The 19842-nt window shown below is 37.9% G+C and overlaps 1 protein-coding gene across 1 annotated transcript in view; it reads left to right on the top strand.

The window, feature by feature from the left end:
• The window catches only part of ndufs4 (NADH:ubiquinone oxidoreductase subunit S4), a 175293-nt gene that overhangs the window by 46920 nt on the left and 108531 nt on the right, over positions 1 to 19842 (top strand). Inside the window, exon 2 of the mRNA XM_072571624.1 lies at positions 6377 to 6455. Coding sequence (XP_072427725.1) covers positions 6377 to 6455 — 79 coding nt within the window. The remainder of the gene's footprint in view (positions 1 to 6376; positions 6456 to 19842) is intronic.

Below are 19842 nucleotides of genomic sequence, written 5' to 3'. Positions count from 1 at the left end.
CTTTACATTTAATGATAGTAAATATTAAGATACTGTTAGTGCAATCTGCGAGACCATTCAACTGATTATAGGAGTCAAGGGAAATCTATTGACAAGTTGGTAAACTCTAGGACTGGGCTACCAGACAAACTGGAGAAGCCTGATCTTCGGGGTTTTAAGTTAAGGTATTTACAATGATAGAGGCTGAGAACAAGGTTACTGCTCTTCAGTCTTCATTTTATTTATTAATTTCAGCTCTGAACTCGGAAAGCCCAATAGTCAGTGAGTTTCTGTAAGGTTGTAGCTGAATTTACTATTTTCTCATGTAAATAGAAGTTTTATACACAAATGCCAAATTTTAAATTCAAGAAATGATGAATGAGTGTGCCTATGTTAAAAACTAAAATTTTGATCCATAAGTCAGTATTGCAAGCAATAACTTTGAATAACTTGCGTTTTTCAACTTGAATGCCTCTTCCCATGTCCCCCTATTTTGTTTTCTGTCATTCCTAAGCTTTTTAAAAATTCCAGTCTCTAGCACCAAAATTATGCTAGTAGTTGTGCTTCTCCAACATTTAATATTTTAACATTGGAGCACTGAATTGATCTGTTTTGCTAAAGATTTTTTGCAGCTCAGGAAACCTGCAATCTGCTGCATGTCTTTGAGAATCTGCCTTTCAAAATCTTCATGTTATATGAGAGCGACAGTCTGCAGGGTTTCTGCAATCTTCAGAAAATTCTTGTAGAAAATTTACAGAAAAAAAACTGTGACATCAAATGGTTCTCACTTATTTTCTCATTGTACTGTGTCTCATCAATTTGAGATGAGAAGTCACAAAATCATTGGGTCCTCTTGCAGTTATTCTTTTGTTTTCCCATGAAATCTTTTCAGAGTAATAATTATGGAAATTGAATCTTCTTTGAATACTGTTGAATTACGTAATACAAGCTAAACTGCTTTGCTCCCATGATTTTGTATTTCTCCTGGATTATCACTATGTTTTTAGGTTTCATTTTAGGCAGTATGAACTCCAGTTCACAGTTGAGCACCAACCACATCTTGTCTGATGTGAAACAGGCCCATTCTAAAGCTTAGTACTACGTTTCTCCCCAAGGTTGTCTGATACTTTACAAAAAAAAATGCAGTTTCTTTGTTCACCTCTTCATATGTCACAGATTGAATGGCGCTTTCAGTATATGGGTGCTAAATGCACTCTTTGTTGAACTGTAGACAGAACAAAGCCTTTTCGCAAGTCTAGACAGCTGTTTGTCTCATCCTTGAACTTTGGTAAACCTATTTCAAACAGTGAATTGCAGACTGGTTAGTGGAGTGCATTTTGCATTGTTTTATTAATTTGGCATAGAGACAACATTCTGGGAATATCAGAGGTCATTCTGTTAGAGCAGTGACTGCATTTTTAGCAATATCAAGGGTGCAACATTAGAAGACACCTACAAAGCTGCTGCTTGATAATATCAAATTTGAGCTTCAAAAATCTTAAAAACATCAAATTCACAGTTCAGATCATCTGAAAAACCTAGATCCTTTTTATCTTAAATGTGCTACAGAGTTATAATCCATGTGAGAGAAAAGCAACCTGTCTACCTGAAGAAAGTTTTCATCTGCATAACTAACAAAAAAAGCTAACTTAAATAATTTGAAGATATGAATATATTTTGTATGTTTAAAATATTTTCCCGAGCCAAAACTGAAAGGAAAACATAGCTTGTTGAAATCAAGTTTGATATGTAAATCGCCAAGGAACAGGTGTAGACCATTCAGACCACGATTGCCATCCCCAAGCCCATTCAGTCTCATTAGAGCTGATCTATATCTTGATTCAGTTTACGTGACTTGGTTTGCGATTTTTGAGAAGATTTGTAGCTCAGGTTGAGGGTCAGCTTGTAAGTCTGTCCGCTGAGCTGGCAGGTTTGTTAACAGATATTTCATTATCATGTTAAGTAACATCATCAGTGAGCCTCCGGTGAAGTACTGGTGTTCTGTCCCACTTTCTGTTTGTGCCTTGGTCTGTTAAGGTGGGTAATATCATTTCCGGTTCTTTTCCTCAGAGGTTGGTAAATGGGGTCCAAATCAATGTGTTCATTGATAGAGTTCTGGTTTGAATACTGGCGCCTCGGAATTCCCATACATGTCTCTGTTTAGCCTGTCCCTGGATGGATGCGTTGTCCCAGTCGAAGTGGTGTCCTTCGTCTGTATGTAAGGATACTAGTGATCGTAGGTCATGTCTTTTGGTGGCTAGTTGGTGTTTGTGTATCCTGGTGGCTACTTTCCTGCCAGTCTGTCCAATTTGTATGTCATTTACAAAATACCATGCACAAACTGTAACAAACACTACATCGGGCAGACATGGCAGAAAACTAGCCACCAGGATACATAAACACCAACTAGCCATCAAAAGACATGATCCACAATCACAAGTATTCTTACATACAGATGAAGAAGGACACCATTTCGACTGGGACAATGCATCCGTCCAGGGACAGGCTAAACAGAGACATGTATGGGAATTCCTAGAGGCTAGCATTCAAACCAGAACTCTATCAATGGACACATCTATTTGGACTCCATTTACCAACCTCTGAGGAAAAGAACCAGAAATGATATCACCCACCTTTAACAGACCAAGGCACATAAATAGAAAGCGGGACAGAACACCAGCACTTTACCGGTCACTCACTGATAATGTTACTTAGCATGGTGACAAAATGCCTGATGACAAACCTGCCAGATCAGAGAGCAAACTTACAAGGCGATTTGTTTCCATATTCTTTAATACGGTTGCTCAAAAAGCTTATCACCTTCTGTGTTGAATGTTTTATTTGTTCAAATCTAAATATCCTTTTGGGAAGAAGGAAGCTCCAAATTGCTTTTATTCCTTGTATGAAGGGCTTCCTGAAGTTACCCTTAAAAGCCTCGTTTGAATTTTAATGTTATGCTTCCCTATACTGCACATTCTGTCAGTGGGAATAGTTTATTTCTAATGATTCTATCAACATTTTTTAAATCACCATTGAAAACCTCAATTAGATGATCTCTTGCTCTTGTAAACTTCAAGTGCAATACAGACCTTGTCCATACTTGTCCTTATGATTGAAACCCTTTAGGCTTGTACCATTCTGATGAACCTGCATTGCTACATCCTTTTAAGATCATTGTATTTGCCCTAAATTGCATGACCCAGATCTTACTCTCATGTAATTGTAACATAACATCCACGCCTTTATATTCCTGCTTCCTTGAAATTATGGCTAACATTTCTTTAGCTATTTTAATTAATTTTACCTGTCCATAATACCAGATTGAACATAATAGTATAAAGGCTATTAGGTTCAATAAACCTGCGCTGGTTTGGTAAGCTTGCTATACTTACCTTCTCATCTATTCTGTCTAAAAAGATCCTAGTTAACTAAATTATTTTTAACTTTACAATTTAAAAGCCTGTGAAAACATACTTTTCCTGTTACTCCTCATTTCCTATACTTTTATTTGTTTGAATTTTAATTATATTTTCTCCGTAAATGTACACTTTTCCACGTTAAACATTTTCCACAATTAACCTGGCCAATTCTGTCATAACCTTGAAAACTATAATTGGACCATCTCAGTCAGTCTTTATAGTTTACTTTGCAAATCCGCGTATTGCTTTTAAAAAGGAAACAAGCAGACTCCTATGAAAATTCCAATCAGACTTTCCTTAAAAACACCCTTTGTTGCTTGATCTTTGCCATTCCCTTTGGCCTTGCACTGCCAACCTTCTTGTCATTTTTTTACGTCCTCTCCATCCTCTTTCAGATCTTCCCTTTTTGCTCTGTCCCCCATTCTTCTAACCTTTTCACCTGTTTAAAGTCTACTGCATTTCTGACTTCTGCTAATTACAATGAAATGTCACTTACCTGAATTGTTAATTCTGTTCCCAGATGTGCTGAATAATTCTATTTTACCTGATTTTATTTCAAATTTCTTGCTTCCACAATAATTTTCCATTTTCTGTTTTGTTATTTCAGATTTAGCAGCCTTTGTATTTTACCCATTCCTTGTAAACTCTATCCCTTTAAACCTAGAATCATCCTTGTAGTTTAGATGTACATAGTCAAGGTTATGATTGATAGAGACGTAGAAAATAGGAACAAAAGTCAGCCATTTGCCCATTTAGCTCACTCCACCAAACATTGTGAACATGGCTGGTCCTCTATCTCAGTTCCATAGTTTCACTTTCTCCCTATCTCTTGACACCTTTGACTTCTAGAAATCTATCAACTTCTTCCTTACATATATTGCGTGACTTTGCCTCAAAGTCCTTCTGTGGCGGAGAATTCCATATGGTCACCACACTCTTGACTGAGATAATTTCTCCTCATCTCAGTCTGAAATGGCTTACCTGAATGAACAGAGCCATGTACAGTGCATTGAAAAAAGTAGTACCTCTACACCTTGTTTGCAACTTCCGCTTTCCCCTAGCATTAAAGTGTAATTTCATAAATTGTCCATAACTTTACTGAGGTACAGGAATTATTATCACTTCAGTGACTCCTTAGAGGTTTCTTGGTCTTTATTTTTCTCCTTGATCTAGTATATAAATATTATCTTGGTAGGAAAAATCAGATTCATAATATCCTTCCATGTACTTTTTACCTGGGTGTTATTTAATATAGTGCCTCATTGTGTCTCCTGGCTCCTTGGTTCATAAATTTATTCAGGGGAGATCGTATTTAATGCTTCTCAATCCTAACGCTTACTCACTTTGGTTTCATCTATTGCTCTGGGTTATAGAGTTTAATGAGCCATTTCCTTTGTGGTTCACCCTGCAGCTATGTTGGTTTTAATATGTTTGTCACTCGGTGTTCATTTAAAATCATTTATGTGCTGTTGGCTTATTTCCAAAGCCCAATTCATGGATACTGACATTGAGCGTTTGGTCTCAATTTTGAACCCCAGGATCCACTATGCATGGTGGGGTTTTGAAGCATATGGGTCAATGCCTTGAAGACCAAGGGTAATTTATTAATAATATATATCAGATTACCAAAGCATAGTTGGGAACCTGATTTAAATTTGACAAGTGCCTTGAGGGTCATCAGGATTTTCCAGGAAATCTGTCAGTGAAAAGGAAGTGAGTATGCCAATTCATGAAGTTTTTACAACACTTTTGGACCAAGGAAAACAAGAGTACTCTCCCTGATGCTTGAAGGAAGCCTTTGGCTTCTCTTCTGCCCATTTGTCTCGTTGCAGAGTTTTCCTCTTCTCTGAAACTCAGCCTTCATCTGTTGAGCCCATTTATGGTCAACTTCTTCCCTTCCCCCAACCCTTCAAGCTTTCCTCCCTCCGATATCAGCATCCATCTTCCTCCATACTCCTGATTTCTCTCAGAGTTAAAGTTTCACAGGATCTCTGTGCCCCAGCCTTGAGCACATCATTATTTTTTGCTGTCCCTGCAAGTGTTGGAACATGTATCAACTGGCATTGTACTGAAAGGTTGGAGACTGCAGCTAATATACCTGTCTACCAGAATTTGACATTGTGTTGAATCCTTAGGAGTAACCGCATATATTTGATGGTATTCTTCTATATGATTGTATTTTTATGTTGCATTTGTATTGATGCATTGCTTATTAAATGGAAAAAAAGGAAAACAGAAAAAAGGTTACTGAAAAGTATCCTTTTAAGTTTGCCATACAACTCACTTCTGTATTTTCTGACATTCTATATTTGTAAAAAAACTGGGCTAAATATTTAAAAGATTAGTTTAAATTTAAAATCCTATGATTTGGATACCTAAATGCAATTTTAAAGCTTATTATTTCACTGGAAAATGAAATATGAGTGTTGGCATCCCAATTTTAAAACAGTGTGACAAACATGAAAGAATTGGGAATGTACTGAAATATGTAAAATCATTGGTGAATGCTTTGAAAATAATTCACTTGTAAAATGCTGATGTTTTAAAAAAGAGTGGGGATAGGTTAAATTACATATTTTAAACTTCTTTAGACTTGGTTATCATTGGGATATGTTGGGTCTTTAACCAAAACGTAAAAAATGTTCTTGAAACTTGCTGTCTCCTTGCACTGTCTATTCGTGACAAGCCAGCTTCATTTGCACACTCAAGTCAGTCATTGCTGGTGGCAGTTTCTGACTGAAAAAATCTGCAGTCTGATGTGAAATGCAGTGAACTGCTGATGGGATTTTGACAGAAATTAAACAGACAGAATTAAGTGGGGAGAAATAGGATATCGGCACTGCCAATTCTTAGTTTGAATCATTTTTCTTAAAAGGCTAATGTTAATAACCTAAAATCTGTATGCAATATTAATCAATCTATGCCATGTTTTTCTTGGAAACACTCTTTTTCTGTTTTTTTTTTGTCATGCACTGCAGGCAATTGATCACTTCCACATGGCGACTGGCACAAACTCAAACCAAGGACAGGCAACTCATCACAGTTGATGAAAAATTGGTAAGGATTTTAAATTGTTACCATTTTGCTGCCTGCAGACTATGTCTGTTTAATAAAAGAGATTATTGTGTGTGTATACTTTGAGGAAAGACAAAAAAGTAATTATCAATTTTTTTGAGGTCAGTTCTCTCTGAGCAACTGTAATTTTAATATTGTATATTGAGGCAAAACTCAAAATTTGAAACCTTATTGAAAACAATCATCAAACTTGTTCTTTTGATCATTTACAAAGAAAGGTTAGGAGTATTACATAGATTATGCAGCAACCCGCATTAAGCCTTTGATTTTATTGTTAAGACTTCTGACAAGTTCAGGATGCCTATTTTGCATTTCTGTTCCTGTTCTATAATGCAAATGAAATAATTAAAAGTAACTAATCAAAATATCCTCATCACTCAAACCACAAGTTAAACATTTACCCATACTTACCATTTGACCCCTTCTCTTTTAGTCTGTTGCCATTGTTTTCCAACACACAGCATTGTGGTTAAGTTGGCAGCACTCTTGCCTCTTTTACTAGGTTCTGGTTTAACTTCCACTCCAGAGCTTGAGTACAAAAATCAGATCTGTTAATCAAATGCTCTGTTGGAGGTGGATGGATGTAAAAGACTCGATGACATTATTTTGAAGGCGAGTAACAAATTTAGACTCTGTGACCTGGCCGATGTTTGGTCCTCTATCAACACCACAAAAACAGAATTATCAAATTTTAACGCTTGCAATGCTGTTTACATGTTAAAACTGGGATTATTTTCCAAAAAAAAATTAACCTGATCATTTCCTTTTATATTTGCTGTTACTATCCATTTTGGAATAGCATTCCTTTGTGATGTTTGTTGACTGAAACTAACATTGAAGGCTGAGGAGCCAATGAACAGCCCACTTGGTCTAGATTGATAACACAGAAATGAGCAGGTCAATATTTGATGCAGGTATGATAGCATACCAAGAGATTATCTTTGTTTCAATGATAACTCAGTGATCATTCGACATGTCTTTTGGAACATTTTTCTTCCTGATTTGAATTTTGTGTGTATGTACACAAAGATAATATGAAATTGTGTTTATCTAATGTCTGTCTGTAACTTCATAATATTTCTAGAGACTAGCCAATTTAGTCAGCTGCAGTTGGAAGCAGATTGTCATGTTTCTAGAATGCCATTTGTGCAACATAAATGTTTTTCTTTAGTTCAAGAATTTAGTTTAAAGTTCTAACCTGCAGTTTCAAAGCAAAGTAGGCAGAGCTACACAAGTAGCAGAATAATGTAGTAAGCATTTATGCAGCTGTAAATATAATCTGAACAAGGTCATGCAGAACATATGAGACAACCTTTTTCTGTCGAAAGACGATAAATGCAATGAATAAAGGAAAATAACCTTGCCATTAACTATAAAAGTATAACTTATTCCAACTTTAGCTCTGGTTGCTTTTCAGTGGGCTTCCTGATGAATGTATTAGTAACAACTAAAATGTAATGACAAATTAAGTCATGGAGAATGGCATGGTGGCTCAGTGGTTAGAACTGCTGCCTCAGAGCCTGGTTCGATTCTATCCTTTAGGCAACTGTCTGTATGGAGTTTGCACATGCTATACATGCATTTGAAGGTTTCCTTAGGGTGGTCCAGTTTTCTCCCGCAGTCCAAAGATGTGCAGACTAGATGGATTGACTGCTAAATTGCCCCATAGTTTTCAGAGATGTGCAGGCTGGATGGATAAGCCATGGAAAATACAGGATTACAAGGATAGAGTGGGGGAAGGTAGGGCGGTGGGGAGGATGCTGTAGGATGGTCAGTGTGGACCTAACATGAAAGGGTTCTGAAAAGATTTACAAGGATGTTGCCAGGACTGAAGGATTTGAGCTATAGGGAGAGGCTGAGCAGGCTGGTGCTGTTTTCCCTGGAGCGTTGGAGGCTGAGGGATTACATTATAGAGGTTTATAAAGTCATGAAGGGCATGGATAGGATAAATAGACAAAGTCTTTTCCCTGAGGTCGGGGAGTCCAGAACTAGAGGGCATAGGTTTAGGGTGAGAGGGTAAAGATATAAAAGAGAACTAAGGGGCAACTTGTTCATGCAGAGGGTGGTACGTGTATGGAGTGAGCTGCCAGAGGAAGTGGTGGAGGCTGGTACAATTGCAACATTTAAAAGGCATCTGGGTGGATATATGAATAGGAAGGGTTTGGAGGGATGTGGGCCAGGTGCTGGCAGGTGGGACTAGATTGGGTTGGGATATCTGGTCAGCATGGACGGGTTGGACCATAGGGTCTGTTTCCATGCTGTATATCTCTATGACTATGATCTGATGGGCTGAATAGCCTACTTATACACTAGAGAGATTCTGTGATTTCAGGGAAAAATTGGCAATTCTATATTTTTTCCACTGATTTGAATGCTGTTGAAATTTGCATGCTGCCAGCCTGAAAATTTTTATGTCAATTAATTTTGCCACCAAACTAAGGAAAGAAAATGTATTAATGAAATAAAGCTGTTGCTTTTTTTAATCTATAAAGTTTCACATCTGTACTGTACTTCAGATATTCACAGTGGGATAGAAGGAATGTGTTTTTTAAAGCTCCACATCACTATTATTTTAATGCTTGTTTTCACGATTGTTCATAAAAATAATGAGCTCCTAAGAAGAAAAAGAATTCCATGTCGCTTTCAAAGTAATTTAATTTTAATATCCTAAAGTATGGTGTGGAAGTACACCGTAGGCATAACGTGTTTAATGCCCAGTGGTGATGTATACTCTGCACCCCAGTGCTAACATGCAAGCCATGCTACAGTTACTCTGTGATGATAATCCAACTATTTTTTGCAATTCTAATTTCTGTTGTTATAATGTAGATATAATTTCAAATATGAGGGCTATTGGTCAATACATTCCTCTAAATCTTTTTATCACATTGCACCTCACTGTATTGGAATGTAGCTATTTAACACCTCCAATTTTGGTGTCATTTGCAGACTTACTAACTACGTCTTATGCTCACATCCAATAAATGACAAAAAGTAGTGGATCCAGCACTGATTCTTCTAGCACTGGTCACAGGCCTCCACTCTGAAAAAACAACCCTGCACCACTGCCCTCTGCCTTCTACTTTTGAGCCAGTTCTATATCCAAATGGCTAGTTCTCCCTTTATTCCATGAGCGCTAACCAGTCTCCCATGGGGAACCTTGTTGGACACCTCACTGAAATTCATATACATCACATCTACCGCTCTGCCCTCATCAATCTCTTTGTTATTTCTTCAGAAAACTCAATCAAGTTACTGAGACATGATTTCCCATGCACAAAACTATGTCCTTACCTTTCCAAATACATGTACATCCTGTCCCTCAGGATTCCCTCCAACAACTTGCACACCACCAACGTCAAACTCACTGGTCTATAGTTCCCTGGCTTGTCCTTACCACCCTTCTTAAACAGTGGCACCACATAAGCCAACCTCCAGTCTTCCAGCACCTCACCTGTGACTATTGAAGACACCAATATCTCAGCAAGGAGCCCAGCAATCACTTCTCTAGCTTCCCACAGAGTTCTAGCGTACACCTGATCAGATCCTGGGGATTTATCCACTTTTATGCATTTCAAGACATCCAGCACTTCCTCCTCTGTAATATGGACATTTTTCAAGGTGTCACCATCTATTTCCCTACATTCTATGTCTTTCATGTCCTTTTCCACAGTAAACACTGAGGTAAAATACTCGTTTAGTATATCTCCTCCATCTCCTGTAGCTTCACACAAAGGCTGCCTTGCTGATCTTTGAAGGGCCCTTTTCTCTCCCTAGTTACCCTTTTGTCTTTAAGGTGCTTGTAAAAATCCTTTGGATACTCATTTAATTCTGTTTGCCAAAGCTATCTTATGTCCCCTTTTTGCCCTCTTGATTTCCCTCTTAAGTATACTCCTACTGCCTTTATGCTCTTCTAAGGATTCACTCGATCTATCTTGTCTGTATCTGATACGTGCTTCCTTTTTCTTAATCAAACCCTCAATTTCATTAGTCAACGAGCATTCCTTACAGCTACCAGCCTTTCTTTTCACCCTAACAAGAATATACTGTCTCTGGACTCTCGTTATTTCTGAAGGCTTCCCAGTTTCCAACCATCCCTTTACCTGCAAACATTTACCCCCAATCAGCTTCTCTAAGTTCTTTCCTAATACCATCAAAATTAGCCTTCCGCCAATTTAGAAATTCAACTTTTAGATCATTAATGGTGGAGGGAATGGATATTTGTAGTTGTGGTGTCAATCAAGTGAGCTGCTTTGACCTGGGTGGTCTCGAGCTTTTTGACTGGCGGCGCTGCACCCATCCAAGCAAATGGGGAGTACTTCATCACATTCTGACTTGTGCCTTGTAGATGAATGACAGGCTTTCAGGAGTCAGAAGACAAGTTACTCACCTCCGTATTCTCTTCCCAAAACTTTCTATCACCTCCATATTCCTAGCCTCTGACTTGCTGTTGTAGCAACTGTGTTTATGCTGCTGCATTCTTGGTGGTGGGCATTGAAATCCCCTACCCAGAGTATATTTTGCATCCTTGTCATCCTCCGTGCTTCCTCCAAGTGTTGCTTAAAATGGCACAGTATTGATTCATCAGCCGAGGAAGGGCGATGCATAGTAACCAGGAGGAGGTGGTCTTGCCCATGTTTAACTTCAGCCTTGATACTTCAAGATGTCGCTGCGACCCGGGGTGTGGTCCTGGGAATCAGACCCTGAGCTGGAACCACGGGACCCGCTGATCCTTATTTGGTGTTCTGAGCATACGTCAGCACTTGGTAGAATTTAAATTAATTTTTTTAAGTCTGGAACCAGAAGTTACTCTCAGTAATGGTGACCATGACAACTATCATCAATTGAGTAAAAATCTAACTGGTTCACCAATGTTCTTGTGGAAAGGAAACCTGTTCTAACGTATGTATGACTCCAGAACTGCAGTAATATTGTTGACTCCAAGTGGTCTTCTGAAATGGCTGAGGGCAGTTAGGGATTATGCAAGAATGCAGGCTGTGCCAGTGACCTGCATCCCATGAGGAGAATAAGTAATTTCCCACTATATAGTGAGTATGCATGGCTGCTGGCTTACCTGCTTGTTCACAGTAATTGCACTGAGAGGATACTTCATACATTGATCTTTCATAGCATGGATATTACTTATCCTGTCTTGTTTGGACCTCTAACAGCTACAGGATATACACCAGAAAAAGCCTGTTACTCACAGGAGAATTGGAGCTTGATCCAGTGAGTCAACTACGCTTTTGTGTGTGGGAGTTCAGAAGAGTAGGTGAGGATTTCATTAAATCATGTAAAATTTTGGCAGGGCTGGGCAGACTGGATATAGGGAAGGGTTTTCACCTGTTTGGAGATTGTAGAACAAGGGGTCATTGTCTCTTGATAGAGGTAAGCAGTTTAGGACTCAGATGAGAATTTTTTTTTGCCATTGAGATAGAAGATAAACAACAAACCTATTGAATGGTGGAGTAGGCTTGATGAGCCAAACAGCTTACCCTGCTCTAATTATCTATGGTTAACCAAATTGCAGCTCCAGAGGAGAAGGGAAACCAGTGAGATTCAGTTCCCAAAAAGGATTCTGGATCAGGTGGAATTGTATATTTCAATAAGATCACCTATCTTTCATCATAACTCCAATTAGTACAGGCCCTGCTTGTCCAACCTTTCCTTTAGAGGTAACCACCCCCTATCCAATGTATCAGTTGAATGAACCTTCTCTGAACCGCTTCTAACTGATTTGCAATCTTTATTAAATAAGAAGATTTTAAGACTTTACGCCAGATATGACTTCAGCAATACTCTGCATAACTGTAGCAAAACATCTAAACTTTGACATTCCATTTTCGTTGCAATAAACATTCCATTTGACTTCCAAGTCACTTACTATACCTGCATACAAGACACCCAGATCTTTCTCTGTACTTCAGAGTTATGCAAACATTCCATTTAAATAATATGCTGTTTTTCTTTTTGTTAATAAATAATTGGGCAATAATTTGTCTTTAGTTCCATGAGCATCAACTTTAGCTACTAGTCTTTTTCATAAAGGACATAATTAAATGCCTCTTGGAAATTCATACAAATAATATCCATAGACATTTCTCTGTCCAATACTTAGTTATCCCTCCAAGAATTTTGATCAAATTTGTCTTGCATAACCTACCTGAAAATCTACACTGACTCTGATCAACTAACTATTTTAAAGTTGTTCAGTTACTCAATCCTTCATTATAGCCATTTCCCGTCAACAGGTGTTGGGTTAACTAATTTATAATTCTCAGGTTTCCTCTTTGATCTTTTTTTAAAAGTGGAGTGACATGTACAATTTTGAGTGAACACTAGAGGATTATAATTTCAGCAGCTGCATTGTTGAGAACTACTTCTTTTAAAATCCTGAAAAAGAAACCATCTGATCAGAGGTATTTATAACAGTTTAGTGCAATTATTTTCCTCACTAGTGTTGTTTTGCAAATGTTTGTTTTTAGCAGGTTCCCGTTCGTGATTCAATATTAGGTTCCATGGGATGTCTAAAATGCTATCCTCTTCCTTCGCTGCAAATACTTAATATTACAAAATAATTATTCAAGAATGTTACTTTCTGAAGAACAAGGGAGTCGAAGGATATGGGGTTAGGTGGCAAAATGGTTATGATACCACAATCCGATTAACTATGACATTATTAACTGGGGAGCAGGCTTAAAGGGACCAAATGGCTTTTCATGCTCCCAATTTGTATGCTGGTATATCTTTACTTACTTTGAATATATTATCACATCTGTTGTCATGTGACTTATGACAATCTTTTTATTTCCACGATAGCCCTAAGACATCATGTATATTTATACTTCCGTGCTCCTTTTCTGTAGCTCTTACTGTTTGTTCTGACAACATTTGTTAGTTTTTCTGTCTCTCCCATGCATCAAGATTTCAGTTAAAAATCGCCCAACATCAGGTTATAGTCCAACAGGTTTATTTGGAAGCACTAAGCGCCGCTCCTTCTTCAGGTGGTTGTGGAGGTTAAGATCATGCTTGCAGAATTTACAACCAAAGGAATCCAGTGTCATGGAGATGTGATACAGTAAACAATCTTAGATTAAAACTTGCATCTTTTATAATGGGATATGCTGGTTTCTGTTCTTTGATATGTAAATCCCAGAATTACTTTTAAATTACATTCTCAAGATGGCATCTCCAAGTTATTAAGACTTCAGTTTGTCTTTTTGCCTTTTATATACTTTTCCATTTTATTTTATCTCATTCTTTATAAGCCACATAAAATGTAAGTGAACTGAAACTTGTATTAATAGAAAGTGATAAATGTTGATTAAAGGAATGCCATATTATTCTTGGTTTCACTCCTCTAATGATATTGTTTTCATTTGATTAATATAAAATTATCAAGGTGCAAGTTCATCTGTCAGTTAATTTGTAATGATCAATAAATTAACAAAAACATTATGTAACTAAATAATATTTTTCACATGCTGTTGAGAGTTTTTACATTCTAACATATCCAAATGGTATTAGACTATGACAACTGTAAGGAGATTAACTGATCAGATCAGAAAGCTAATTGATTTGGCTATATTTACATAAGGTAAAGTTGCCAGAGGTAAGTTACGAGACTTCTGAACTCAATCACAAGTTATTTGGTATATAAACTGATTGGACTTTGAAAACTATAAATGGTAGTCTGGTTCTTTCATGACTGACTGTAATAAAATAGTGCATCTTGACATAAGGCATGCCAGACTGTTTACATGACAAGCTAAAGAAGAATGCAGGAAACTGTAGAAGAATAACTATTAATCCAGATCACAGTCCAGTATTTAATTGTTATCAAGAACAATGGTTTACTATTTCTAGAAAAATTCCACAATGAAATTAAAATTCCTCAGCAAACATGATGTATATGTTCATAATTGTTATATTCCATGCAGCAAGCACATTTAATGGACATCTTCAGAAAACCGGTTTCTTGCGAAAATAAAACCTGAGTAGATTCTGTTGTGGAATTCAAATTTATCAAAAACTAGGCACTCATCTGTGTGGAAATGTTTTTCTATCTTTTTACTCCTCCAATTTCTGAATGTTGAACAATCTGAAGAGGGGAAAATAACTTGAATTCTAGGATATCAATCTTTGTACCTTGTCACTTTTGAGCCAGCAGCATTGATTTAAGTCCCAACCCAGAAACTTGAGCATGCAAGCTATGGTTTGCAGTTCTGTGAAAATGCTGCACTGTTCATGGTCAGATGTTAATTCAAAACTATATTAGCTGTTGCTCTCCAGAAAGCCCAGCAGCGAAGGATAAAATGGGACATTGCAGCTAAACGCAAATCCTGATTCCTAACTTTTCCAACTAATAATTAAAGCAATGCCATATGATTCTTGGTTTCACTCCTCTGATGATACTGTTTTCATTTGATTAATGTAAAATAATCAGTGTGGAAGTTCATCTGTCAGTTAGTTTGTAATGGTCAATAAACTAACAAAAAGATTATGTAACTAAATAATATTTTTTAAATTTGACCCAATTGAAAGATTGCTAACCAAGAGGGAGTGTTAGAGACCCCTGAATATGTTGTATCAAAACTTTTGTGGGAAAACTTGGACAAATTAAGGGACATTTCTAGGGATGGTGATGCACTCTGTTTCCTATCACCCCTCTAAGGGCCTATCTGTCATAGAAAGTCGCAAGAAAAACCAGTAGCCATTGTGTACTCCCTCTCCAGGACCATCTGGATGCTACTGTAGCCCTTAGGAAAAGGAGAGGCAGATAGGGAGCCACATAACTGCCTAAATTACATTAGTTGGACATGATGATAGAAGCTATGGCCAGGCCCACGAGGAATCCTCCAATCTGCCTGGTTCCCTCCATACAGGGTAAATCTGGAGCATGGGATTGAATTGAAATCAGAAATAGAAGAACACGTACCTCAGTTAACAATGGAGTGATAGGGATGTATAATGCACATCCCGCTTATGTTGATGTGAAATGCTGACTACTCCACCAAATTACAGATGGTCCCTGAATTGATGAATCTGATTTTACAGTCCATTGCTCAGGACAGCTGTGTGCGTCTCCCTCCATTGCAAATTCCTGGTGAGCAAAGGATTTACTCAAATGAGAGAGTCTTTCACCAGGGATTTTTGTCTCCTCCAGATAACAGGATTTCAAGTTGAGTTTTCAAGAGTTGAGGTAGCGACAGAAATCATGAGCCCCAATGCTCTTCCTGGCCTGGACACCTGGCCCAAGCACAATTGGCCCATAAAGCCCTCTACCTTGGTTATTGAATCCTGGAAAGAGCAACCCATACAAGAAACTCCTTTGTCCAGAGTGAAATGATGCATCGGGGATTTCCAAGAGATGACTCCAGTTGTTGAGCCAGAGCAGCTGCAGACAAATCTGGGGCATCGGACAGATGAGAAATTCCATCCCAGACAGAGGTCAGCTCAGACTGGCATGCTCACATGCCTGAGTCATTTCAAATGTGAACAGGTCCAAGTTCTGCAACTATAGAATAGAATGACAGTCACAGAATCATTGCAGTTCAAAAGAAAGCCATTTGGCCCATCATATCTGCACTGGCTCTCTGAATAAACAGTTCATTGAGTACGTTTGTTCTACTATCCCCTAGTAACCCTGCACATTGTTCCTTTTCATTTCAGCCTAATTCCCTTTTCAATGCCTCAATTAAACCTGTCTCAGACAATGCATTTCAGAACTTAACTACTGGTTGTGTGAAAAAACTTTTTTTTTCTATCATTTGCTCTTTTTGTCTTTGCTTTGGCTTCTTTAGCCAAATGCTCTAAATCACTGCCCCCTTTCTTGATCCTTTCAAAAGTGAGAAGTTGCTTCTTATCTATATGGCCCAGATCCCTCATGAGTTCGAAAACCTCAATTAAAACCTCCAAGGAAAATGGTCAATATTTTCCAGTCTGTCTTCAAGTTTGTTTCCAGGAATGAAGAATTTCATTCTTGCAAATCTTTACTGTTCCTAACATGTGACACCCACAGCTGGATGCAGCATTCCAGCTGAGGCCAGACTAGTTCCTATATAAGTTCAATATACCCTCCTTCGTTGTATACTCTGTACCACTGCTATTAAAGCTGAAGATTCTCTATATTTTGTTTCCACTCTCTCAACTGTCTTGCCACCTCCAATGACCTATGCCCATATGCACCGAGGTTTCTTTGGTCCTCTACTCGCTTTGGATTGCCTATCTAATTTCTTTCTACCAAATGAATCACTTCAAATGGCTCCGCATTGAACTTCACTGACTACCTGTCCACCCATTCCATCAAATTGTTTATGTCCTTTTAAGGTTCTACACTATCTTCCTCAAAATTCACAATGCTTCAAAATTCTCTATCACCCTTGTTGAGTCTTGCTGTTAACAGTGAACATGAATCTACTCCACTGATATTACTCCTCTACTACCATTAGCTTTTGCCTTGTACTCTTATCACCCCTTACCATCTGTTCCACTTGCTTCTCCTCCTCCTGTTCCTACCCTTTTCAACAGAATACAACACTTCTTATTTCTCAGCCTACTTTAGTTCCAAAGAAAAATATTATTGCACTTGACACTCCACAGATGCTGTTAGACCTGCTGAGTTTCTCCAGCAATTTCTATTCATATTTCTAATCTCCAGCATCCATAATAGTTGGCTTCTGTTGAGCCATTCTCTTGAGCCATTTAGCACTTTTCCCCAATCCTGACTTTTTGAGGACAACCTAAACTAACAACCTTCATCCTCTGCACACATTGCTTCATCATCTTGGTGGGTTTGTATTTCTTTGATGCTGGGTGCCAATTTAAGTCTGAGCTGAAGAATTTCTTCACTTAGAGCATTGCTCATCTTCCGAACTCCTTTGCCACAGAGTCCTTAGGTATACTTAAGGCTGAGAGAGAGAGAATCAGTAGGGGAATCGGAGATTATGGAGAAAGGGAAGGAGAGTGGACATGAGGATTGTCAGATGATAGTGATCCAGTTGACTGGCATAGCAGGCTTGAAGGATCAAACAACCTACTCCTGTTCCTTTTTCTAATGGTCTCTGTCACTACACCACAACAGTTTTGTTTTTTCTGGTCTACCTTGTTTCTGGTGTATGAACTGTTCACCTCAAGCTTTACTGCAAACTCTCATTAAAGCTGCACAAATCAACAAACTTCAGATATGCTACACCCACTTGGAACAAATCTAAAATGAAACCAGGACCATGTTCTGAACACACGATATACAAATGCAAATCTAAAGCAAAGCTATGCATTATTTCCCAACCTTAGAACCCATGTTTCCAAACATTGATAACATATTATGAACCTTCACTACAATGTTCAAACTAACAGACTTCAGAGTTATAATGTTTCTGAAATTTGTATTCAGTTAGGCTGGCCAGAGGCAAAGACAAAAAGTTTGGAATGGGAACTGGATAATTCTTAGTCTGATCAGTAACAAGGCCACCAAGTATTTCTTGCGATGAAAATTGGCATGCTTAGTCAAGCTGTGTTCTGCTTTCTATTTTATTCACTCGTGGACATGGGCATGGCTGTCTGGGTAAGCATTTACCCTTTTTGCCCATCCCTAGTTGTCCTTGAGGAAGGTATTGTGCTTGCTACTGTATTTGATTTCGTCATTGTGAAGGGTAGACTACAAATTTAATTGTCCTGTGTACAATTTGATTTGCTCCCATGAAGCCTGTATTTTGTGAACCCTAAGTATTCTGCTTTCAGAATATCACAGATTTTGTTCTCCTCTTTACAAGTTAATGACACTTCATGCTTGATGGCTGTTATCCTGATGATTCACCTCGCCCCCTGTTATGCCACGTATAAACGTTTGTGCAAATTGTATCAACTAATGTTGTCATAACTGTATTTATTACACAAATCCTTTGGAATTTTGTTGCATACATCACTATGTAACTGGTTGTTGAAGAGCTATCACTAAGAAATAGCTTAAAAACTATTGCATATCTTATTTGACAGAACCTTTAGTAGTCTCATTTCCAAGCAGCATGTTGCCATTTTGAAATTTATACAGTAATAGTTTTCTAATAGAAGCAAAGTTATCTTGTATGTGGGCATTGGAAAACAATGTGGGACAGTGTCATCTAGTAGTATTTAATTGCCTTCCAAACTAGGTAGACTCTGTGTTGATTCAAATATGAGCTGTAGCAGGCCATAGCAATTTATGCATAGGCACAGAGTCAACAAAGAAGGGCAGATCCTTGATCCTTCATCTGGTAACGATATAATCTTTTCACTCTGATTTGACAGTACTGTTGGCTATTCATGGTGCTTTCCTTTTCTATGTTATTTTACAACTTTTCTGTTTCCTGGCCTCTGCCAGTTCAACATGTTTTATGTTCACAGTCATGGCTTCCACATATCCTTTAAATTGCAACTACAAACATGGGATAGCTGCAGCTCGCCTCCTTAATGTGTGCCAAACAATTAATTGAATGGTAACCATTCCAACAGGGTGCTAATTGGTTGCCAGCATCATAATTGTCTCAGCTATCCATCATTGGTGTGGAGCAAGATAGGGACTTTGAAAAAGATGGGTTCCATTCTTGTCAACTTGCATTGGCTATAAGTTGCTAAACTTTGCTTCATTTTCCATGTTGGACCCTTTCAATACACCGGTCAGTATTCCCAATTTTAATACTTTACTGTTGGCAGGATGTCAAACTCGTGTGAATGGATATTTTTATTTAGGGAAACTGACTGTAATTTAATAATTTACTTATTGCACACAAAAAACAAAAAACATAAAACATAGAAACAAACCCTTCAGTCCAACCATTCCACACTGACCATGTTCCCAAATTAAACTAGACCACCTGCCAAACCTTTCCTATTCATGAACTTCTCTAAATGTCCTTTAAACATTTTAACTCTATCTGCATCCACCACTTTCTCTGGCAGTTAATTCCACACACAAACCACTCTCTGAAGAAAAAATGTTGCCTCTCATGTTTTTTTTAAATCTTTCTCCTCTCATCTTAAAAATATGCCCCTAGTTTTGAACTACCCCACTTTAGGGAAAATACCTGTGACAATAAGTAAACCATCACATTAGGACCCAGTCTGCCCTAATTCATGCTTCAATGTTACTAACTCTTTGATAATGATCGGGACCATAATAAAGGCCTATTTTATTCAGTAACTCAGGGGTCTTCGGATTCTGTTCCTTTCCATTGCTACATTTGAACTTAATGTAACCAATGGATGTGCTGCTGTACTTGTTTTAATTTCTTACTAGATAGACTGGATAAATCCTTAGCAAAGCTTGTCTAAAATTTGCAATTTCGATCTCCTAATCAACACCAAACCCTTAGACAAAACATTTCAGTAA

This window comes from Chiloscyllium punctatum, chromosome 1 (genome assembly GCF_047496795.1).
Source record: "Chiloscyllium punctatum isolate Juve2018m chromosome 1, sChiPun1.3, whole genome shotgun sequence".
Classification (NCBI taxonomy): domain Eukaryota; kingdom Metazoa; phylum Chordata; class Chondrichthyes; order Orectolobiformes; family Hemiscylliidae; genus Chiloscyllium; species Chiloscyllium punctatum.
This window is presented reverse-complemented; position numbering and strand designations above follow the sequence as displayed.